The sequence below is a fragment of the Spea bombifrons genome, chromosome 1 (assembly GCF_027358695.1).
Source record: "Spea bombifrons isolate aSpeBom1 chromosome 1, aSpeBom1.2.pri, whole genome shotgun sequence".
Lineage (NCBI taxonomy): Eukaryota > Metazoa > Chordata > Amphibia > Anura > Pelobatidae > Spea > Spea bombifrons.
This window is the reverse complement of record NC_071087.1, coordinates 53,304,470-53,314,099: the sequence shown is the minus strand read 5'-3', so window position 1 is coordinate 53,314,099 and position 9,630 is coordinate 53,304,470. Positions and strand designations below refer to the sequence as shown.

The 9,630-nt window shown below is 35.3% G+C and overlaps 1 protein-coding gene across 2 annotated transcripts; it reads left to right on the top strand.

The window, feature by feature from the left end:
• Positions 1–3,199: 3,199 nt before the first annotated feature.
• Positions 3,200–9,394, top strand: AREG (amphiregulin). Of its 2 annotated transcripts, none has more exons than XM_053461625.1 (6): positions 3,200–3,369; positions 4,814–5,005; positions 7,027–7,222; positions 7,961–8,119; positions 8,555–8,648; positions 9,171–9,394. In XM_053461625.1, the coding sequence occupies exons 1-5, from the start codon at positions 3,318–3,320 to the stop codon at positions 8,634–8,636; spliced, it is 681 nt and encodes a 226-aa protein (XP_053317600.1). In that variant the 5' UTR covers positions 3,200–3,317; the 3' UTR covers positions 8,637–8,648; positions 9,171–9,394. The 2 variants fall into 2 exon arrangements, with proteins under 2 accessions (XP_053317600.1, XP_053317597.1); XM_053461622.1 differs by having other exon boundaries at positions 3,201–3,369; positions 8,555–8,644.
• The last annotated feature ends 236 nt before the right edge of the window (positions 9,395–9,630 follow it).

Here is a 9,630-nt window from a genome sequence, read left to right as displayed (position 1 = left end):
GGATGATCGTAGGACCTTTTCCATGGTAAAGAAAAACCCTTTCACAACATCCTGCCATACTGTGAAGGATACTCTCCAGGAGGTATGCATGTCACTATTCAAGTCTACCCTAAAGAGAAGACTTCACAAGAGCAAATACAGAGGGTTCACCACAAGGTATAAATCCTTAATAGGTCTCAAGAATAAAAAGGCCAGATTAAACTTTGCCAAAAACATCTAAAAAAAAAAAAAAAAAAGCCAGCCCAGTCTGGAGCAGCATTCTTTGGACAGATGAAAACTAAGATCAACCTGTACCAGAATGATGGGAAGAAAAAAGTATGGAGAAGGCTTAGAACGGCTCATTATTTAAAGCATACCACATCGTCATTAAAACACGGTGGAGGCAGTGTGATGGCATGGGCATGCATGGCTTTCAACGGCACTGGGTCACTAGTGTTTATGGAGGATGTGACAGAAGACAAAGCAGCTGGATTCATTCTGAAGTGTCTTCTCAGATTCAACCTAATTCAGCGAAGCTGGTTGGACGGAGCAATGACCCAAAACATACTGTGAAATCAACCCAGGAGACAAAAAAGTATAATATTCTGCAACGTCTGAGTCAATCGCCTGATCTCAACCCGATCAAGCATGTATTTCACTTGCTGAAGACAAACTACTTACGGTAGAAAGACCCACAAACAACTGAAAATAGCTACAGTAAAGGCCTGGCAAAGCATCACAAAGGAGGAAGCCCAGTGTTTGGTGATGTCCTTGCATTCCACACTTCAAGCAGTCATTGCCTACAAAGGATTCTCGACAAAGTATTCAAAATAAACTCAAATAAATAAATTCAATTTGAGCCCCTGTAATAAGGAGACTGTGTATGAATACGGCAATTCATAAATGTTTCATACAATATTTCTTGAATTTGAATTAAAGATGAAAGTCTGCACTTCAATGTCCTCTCAGTGTCCAAATACTTACGGACCTAAAAGTATCTCCCCTTTTTCATATCAAAGAAGCTCTTCTGCTGACCACTGCTGTATAGGATTATACAGGTCCATCCAAGAACTAATGGAAATGTGATTCAAGAATAAGACACTTTATTTTTTTTTTATTTGTACAGATTAAAGCACATCAACAACATAATAACATAATAATGGGATTGGGAGATACTAGTTATGAAGAGAGACTAAAAAAGTTAAAATTATATACTCTTTTTTTCCCTGATGGCAGAATTCGAAGTAGCTTAATTAGGGGTTTTTTTTTGCCTTCTTTTGGATCAAGAATAGGAAGGTTAGGTAGGAGGGTTGAACTTGATGAACTTAGGTCTTTTTTTAACCTTATGAACTGTGTAACAAATTAACCAAGCAATGATTCAAATTTGGCATTAGGACATAACAACCAATAAACATTGAGGGGTCACACAGAACAACTATGAATAATGGTGTACATGTGTTAGCACTTGTTCCCAAGGCAAGGTTAAAGCAGCCAAAGGGGAATGAGTTGTTTCTAGAGCAATGCCTACAATCAATATGATAGTCTATGATAGGAATGGCAACCAATAAGCTGTGTCTATACTGTCCATGTTACTGTCCATGTTCCGCCTAAGGGCAGACAACCAATTGGATTCATGACTATCCTCTCCTGTTCTATGGGAATCAGGACAGGCTTAACTTTACTTAGCAACTAATTGTACTTGTTTCACACACTTAAAATACAATATTCTTATCAGTATAATATGTTCTGTGTAGTATATTTTAATTAACCTGTCAATATGATTGAGTTTCTAAATATTATCTGTCTAGAGAAAAGTTATAACCCTTATATATATACGGACATACTTCCATGAATTCCAATACAAGGCTCAGAAAATGACTTATTAAATGACAATGTTAAGAATGTTATATTCTGTGTATAATGTTCAAGTGTCAAAAACTAACATATGCCCTCAACTGATCTTGGGATGTTGGACGAGGAAGAGGGTTGTCTTCTAAAGAAACAAAAAAAAATTACTTCCTGCCAGCAACAATGACATTGATGACATTGATCTATAGCTACTGGGCATGGGGGCAGGCATAGTTGCAGTTCTATTCTAGCTTCCTGTGTACAGCAGCTCTCTTTCTCTTTGTCATTTTTCCACATTTCCTTTTTAGTTAGTGCTTTCCTTGGATTTACAACTAAAATTGAATCATGACGTTAAATCCTAACCTTCGGTGAACCCCATAATCATTCCTAGGTTACTATTGTACATTCATTCTTAATATCTTTTCATCAGTCTTATGGCCTCAGGGTATTGTCAACGCAGAGAAATTATATTTGCTTTTTGTTCTGCATTGTTTCAGCATTGTGTGAGCATGTTGTAAATGGGTGAAAAGCAAAATTCTTCTTGTCATATATTTTTCATTTTAAGTCAAATTCTGTTCTGTTGCCTTTTATGCTTCTTGTCTTCTCCAGGCATGGGGAGTTTTCTTGCAATTTCAAATATAGCTACTAGTGTATCTTATGGTGTATTAGGTAAAAATCACTTTAGGCAGAATTTACACCTTTTTGATTTTCAATGCACTTCTCTTGAGGAATGTGAGTTGAAAAAGGACTGGATAAGATAGTACTCAGTGGGTTACCAGTCTGAACTTGCCACTTGAGCTAAATTTTTTCAGCCGCCTTCTTAAAAATGTAGATAATCCCATAAGAAAATCAGTGGAGATTGTGAATAGACAGTGACTAAACCGGTGCTATCACCATAGTACCCAAATGGATGTTCCTATTAATTGGACCATTACAGGATGATTATAAGAAAACTTTTCAATAGTTTAAACGTTTTATATATAACCTTTAGTAACTGTTTTTGAAAATGAATTGATAGACATATCCTATGATACGATATGTATGATATTTGATAAACCGATCCCGCAGTTTTCCTTAGAAATGTTCCAATTTAGGAAAGGAGTGAGGGTTTTACATGTTTCCCACACCCTTCTTGCTTTGTGTGACACGCCAAAAGGCTATTCTTTTTATGTGTTACTTTTGTGTCTCTTGAAATAATGAGTGCTGTTTCTAGCTCTCCACATACAGGTGCACTCTCCCCCCTCCTCCTTCTTTGCAATTCTTAGTCATCCCTTCGTCATTCAGTCCTTCCCTCCCTTCCCTATATAGGGACGGATCATGAATCCCTGAGACGAAATCACTGAGGTCTGCTGGAGCAGCAGGGTGCAGGCATTCATTCACCAACACACACTAACTGTGTACCAAGCCTGACACGAGACACTGATTAGTGACATAAAGGACTCCAGAGACCCTTCCAGCTGCTGCTTCACTTGAAAATACTCTGTTCAGTAATGTCTCCAAAATCGTCCCTGCTCCTGTGCATGACAGTGCTCTTCTCTATAGGTAAGAATCCGATGTATTAAAGGTATTTTCTTAATAATCAAATGTAAGGAATTACAAGTGTAATCATTCATTCATTTTAATATGCTTATTCTAAGTTATTTGTATGCAATGCTGCAAGCTTTCTAGAGGTAGATAACTATATACCTTCATTTATGAAGAACAGCTAGAACTGCCTGTATAAGAACTCTTATTAAAAATGTATAGAAGAGGTTTTTTTCAATTTTGATGAACATTGGACTGATGACAGCCTTATTTTATCTGATTTAGCATAATTTCCAATTTAATTTAATTATCATAAAGTATCCCATTAGCATTTAAGAGCTTGCATTTTGTTTGACATGCTGTTTTATAATTCATAAAACCAGCACAAAAAGGTTCTTCTAGTTTTTTGCAGCATTGTTGGAACTATGACTTTGTCTGCTTTAAAAACACATTGACCATGTAATATAAACTTACCCAGGTTGTACTAATTTAATATAATTATTTTTTTGTTATTAGTAGTTCTACAGTGTATCTCAATGTATGTATACAGTTCCATTGTATTTTACTTGCTGCATGAACAAATATTGATAAATATTATATTATTATATATATATATTACTTATCTTATTCATATAGCGCCAACAATTTACGCAACACTTACATTCAAAGGCTAATGAGAAAACTAGAACTGACAGACTAAGGCAAACTGTTACATTAGGTAAAGATGGCCCAGCATACAAGCATTCTATTTGCATAAGATATATATATATATATTTGTATTAAGCAAGATGGAGTGTTCCGGAAACAGTGGCAGCGTTGCACTAATTGTAATTAAAGGACACTGTGATGACGTAAGCCTGTGAACAGTAACATGTGCATACTTGTCTAGGATGTACCCTGTCACTGAGAGGAGTGTATGTCTGTGAAATGAATTGCGCGAAAGAATACTGACAGGTTTATGAATGAGTCCTTCAGTAGTGTGTTTAGTTAGGCTTGACAAGTTTGTTATGTGACTAAGGTTTATTAGTTCAAGTATGAAGAACCACAGAAATCCTTTTTAACACTTAAGGAGTTGGATTTGCCATTAACAGGGAAACGTTGATTGTATATTAATGGTTTATTTATTGTAAATTCTGCAAATCCACCCATGCTTGATTTCCTTGCCATAAATGGAGGCATTGCAATAAATTAGAGATAGAAAATGTGGATGTTTTTCAGAGCAACATTTCGGTTGCGTGTTGTAGTTTTACAATGAGGGCAAAAGATCTCCAGTTATGCTCTATAGAGTATGAAAGTGTGGCAAGTCTCGCTCTGCGTGGTAAGTAGATCCAGTAAATATCTAAGGTGAAGAGGCTTGTGAAGACACAAAAACGTTACAGTGGATTACCCACTTTGACCAGTCTCCACCATGTGTACTGATTATGACAGGGTTGTTAACTGTTAAATTATCTTATATTTGCAGTATACCAATACCAAGTACTTTGCTCTGAGTCTAACACGACTGAAATCAAAACCAATGCCACATTACCTGGAGATCATCCCATCTCTAACGAAACAGAGAGTATACAGGTCCACGAGGAAGATGAGGACGACGAGGAAGGCAATGAGGAAGATTTTTCAATTGCAGGATTTTTTACGGATGACTCTATTCTGGGTAAGTTGGCATGATTTTTTTTTTCTACTGTCATTAAATAAACTGCAGTATCCAACTATAAAACAAATATTTCCATTGTTCCATGGCGCATGTGCTCGAAGTTCTGTCTGTAACTTAACAGGTTTTTAGAGGTCCACAAGCCTTGATGTTCTATTGTAAATTAGCAACTGCTTTACAATTTCTAATGAATACCATATTTGTTATTGTTGATCGCTGCTTTGGCAATGGAAGTGTTTGTTACGCTGAAACGCAAACCAATTTTTCTAAATTGCCAAAATAAGTGCTCTCTTGACATATATTTTCATCCAAATAGAGCTTAAATATTAAACCTAAATCCCATCAAAAGAGAAACCGATACTTTGTTTTGTTTTAGTGCATTTATAGTGCCACCAATTATTAAAAGTTAGGTGATTTTGCCATATCACCAATTTAGGACTAAGCAATGCGTAGAAGCAGAATGGCTTTTTTTTCACATCTGGATATTCAGACATCCAGACAGATCTGAAGAGTGTATAAACTTTGTGGGGAAATGTATATGATATTCACCGCATCCCACGGAAAATATGTCTTTGAACTGTGCGGCAGGGATGAAAAAAAGATTTAACTTGCTGTAGTTTATCTAGTGTTGTTGAGATCAGACTTCTGCCACCCATTACTTCATCACAGAGAGCTGTGTGGGCCTGAAAACACATTGCAGGGGTTTCCAGCGCTGCCAGAACTGATTCATTGCTAATTTGTCATGTCTGCATTGAGGCACCATGTGTCAAACTTATTGCTGTTACTCAGTTGCAGATAGGCTGTTGATTTGAACATATTGCATCTCAATACTAGAATTTCAAAGTATATTATTACATTTTTTATTATTTATAAAACAATTTATGGGGGGTTAAAAATATAGGCTGAATGTTTCTGATTTTGATAACGTGTTCATCAGTCAGGCTAGACAATCAGTGGCTCCCCATCTGAGGAACTGGTCCTTTGATGGTCATCCACTGGTGCAGATGTGGTACATGTGTATTCCTTCATTTGGAAGGTTATTCTGTACCCTAGAAGTACTAAGTGGGGTATAGAGGCCTTACTGCAGGACTATCCACTTTAGTAAGACTTGACCATTCTAAGCAAAGCTTGAATGTTCGGCTGCATTGTAACATTCATGTTTTAGTGAACAGCACATTTGGGATATAAAAGTGCAGAGTGGCAAATGCAGGCTAGAGAAGGGTTGACCTATTGCACTGAACCATATCACGCTAGTAACTATGTGTTGCAGTGCCTCACCTCAGTGACTCACCTTAATGAAACATGCCTTACATGCACCATTTATGAATGGTATGGCTCCATTCCCAAACCTTTCCTTCGGGGCTTAAGTGTATAGCTTGATACATTGCATCTAATAAGTGTAAATGTGCCACTTCCTGGGGCGGGGGACATATATTATTATATTTTTCAACCAATGTTCAAAACCGTGAAGGTGAAATTAGAAAAAAAAGAGGTCTGAAGAAAGAAAGAGGTCTGAACTGAAAACTTAATTAGTAAGTAGTAAGCATTCCAGAATGTTATGAATGCCGGATTTCACTGTTTACCATCACATGGTGCAAGCAGTTGCAATAGCATACCAAGAACTGTCAGAAAGGACATTGTTACAATTGTAATACAATAACGTAGATTTGGGTGAATATTGGTGAATATCTGGATATATTACTTAAATACCATTGCCGTCTGAAATATGAATTGCTATGGCAGTACCGTATGGTTAACTTTAACAAGCTTATACAATAGTTTCATCATTTCCCATGCAATATTACAATAATGTTACTCTGCTGCCAAAATCCTATGATACCACAATAAGCTTTGGGCATTTTTTGGAAATAATTATTGTTTCTGCAAAGTATGGGATAACTTTATGAACAAAGCATGCATAACTGTTTACTGAACCAAAAAAAAGAAAACAAATTAGCTATACAAAGAACAGATTTAATTTACGACATGTTAACTAAACGTAACTTTTTTCCTTATTGGATCAGTACAACCAGTAGTGAAGCCTGACGAAACACAGAAAAAGGAGAAAACGAAAAAAGGTGATAAGAAAAACAAAAAAGGGGAAAATGACAAGAAGAAAAGGAGGAAGAAGAAGAAGAATCCATGCCTAACAACACACAAGGATTTCTGTTTTAATGGAGAATGTAAATACTTAGAGAGAATTGATGAAGTGACATGCAGGTGAGTTTACTGGATATGTCCATTGCTTGCTATAGCGATTAAACCACTTCTTAAACTTTGCACAGGAATTATATATATATATATATATATATATATATATATATATATATATATATATCCCATTATGTCTATAAAAAGCAGTTAAGAGGTTTATGAATTAAAGTATGTAAATAAAATAGATTATTATCCGTATAATGTATAATTACCCTGTTACATACATAGATACCAACAGTTTACAAAGTCGTATAAAAAAAAGTATTGGTAATGCCCCATTCCCTAGCTGTACCTCTAAACACAGCCCTTAAAACAACTGTCTTTCGTTGGCCACCTCAGATTTTGGGAGATATGTGCTCATTAGTAGTAATTACATTACCTATTTGGTATTTTTAATAAAGAATTCCCTTTTTAAAACCCCGAAAGAAAATGTATTATCTAATAAAATTATTTACTCTCTGAAATGAATAGTCCTGTATTTCGAGTCTTTGTAGAAAAGAGTCAAGCTGTGCTATTGCCAGAAGTTAGGTGATATCAAATTGCATTCCACAGATGACAATCCTTTTGCTGGAAACATGCTGGTCTTTTGTTACTCACTACTTCCGGCCTGTTTTTTTTAGAGCTTTTTTGACAGTTTCGCAATATCATTAACTATTCATGTATATGTAAAGACAATTTTTAGAAGACTTACTTCAGCAAGGCGTTTGAAGGTATATAATCTTTGTTTTCTTATCATTACTCCAGATGTGTGAAGGACTATTTTGGTGAAAGATGTGATGAACAATATATGAAAACACAAAACAATGGGGATTTTGGAGAGGTCTCAACTATAGCATTGGCCGTGGCGGCAGTTTTACTCTCAGCCATCAGCATTATTGCCATCATCATTATCATCATTGTGCAGTAAGTGCTCCTTTTTTTTAATTTGGCTATTTTATAACCCTTAAGTGTAAAAGCTACTGTTCAGCCCAAAGGTTAAGAACCTTGACCAGTGATAGAATCAGATAAAATGTCTCCATGTGTTATTAAACTACCATTTCCATAATTCTCCAGAGCAGTGCAGCTGCAGAAAATTGGACCTTTGTCCGTTTTAATGAAACAACACATTAAATATTTCCAGTAGCAAAATCCTGCTCTGTTTTATGTTACTCCGTAGAGCTAATTCACTGTATAAAGCATTAATACACAGAGCCAATGGTTATTTGAGCATGATCCCAATAATTCATATATTGAACCATTGACCAGGCAGCGAGTGGTATTTGCACCCTAAATAAATAAATGAAAGGTATTTGTTATAATGTGTTTTATTCATATGTTTATTTTTGTATTATCTTAAAGCAACCGAGAAAAAAATAGCTATGAAGTGGAAGAAAAGAAAAGATTAGGGCAAGAGAATGGAAGTGAAGAAATTGATGTGTAAAGAAAATGGTAAGTATGTACATTTTAATCTTATCTCCTGCCTGATTTCATTTTAGATTATGTGGGTGAAGGGGCATTGAGGATTCAGTAAATGTCTCATCACCAATGATTTGTGAACTAGTGTCCGTGGAAGACTACCCCTGTATATGAGTGCACTCACTGGCGTTTTCTTGGGCAGTAGATCTTGGGGTAGCACATTTTCTTTCCCCAAAGGTGCTGCTGCCCAATGGGCCATTGGTGAAATTGGACATATCCCTTGTAACAGGCTATGTTACCTTACCTGATACAGACCATCTTTCTATGGCAGAGACCCTGAATATGGCATCATATATGATGATATATTAGGTAGCTCAGTAAATGGTAGATAGCGTAGGGATATTATTATTTTAATTACTATTAATTGTATTATTATTGGAAAAAGTATATTTTAAAGCAGATATTAATCACCTTACTGTTAGCTATTTATCTAAAGACAGAAAAAACAAATTCATGTGCTGACAAAACCTAATCTAATACTATTTTGCCTTTCTTATAGAATCTCAAAAGATGGGAAAAATAAAGAAAAACACTGCCAAACCTCCATGGGCTGGAAACTAGAAGATACTGTTCAATGCTTGTTATGATGTAAAAAGTATATATATTTTTTATAAATGAAATAAGAAAACTATTTATTTTATATTTAAAATATTTAATGTATTGTCTATATATTTTAATATATTTGTTATTGTTTAAATAAAACATGTTTTGTATTTAAATTAACTTAATGTCTCCACATGTATTTAATGGCTTCATTGGTCATAACATGGAAACACATTAATAATTAGAACATTTTTTAGTAATCATAATTATGATAAAGCGTGGCCTTCAAAAAATCTATAGCTAGATGTTATTGGAACATATTGTAATATTTTAACAAAACATTGAGTCTTTAGAAAGCTTGAGGAAGACAGATGCCTAACTCTTGTGCCTTTTCTTGAGTATATGCCCAATTTCAT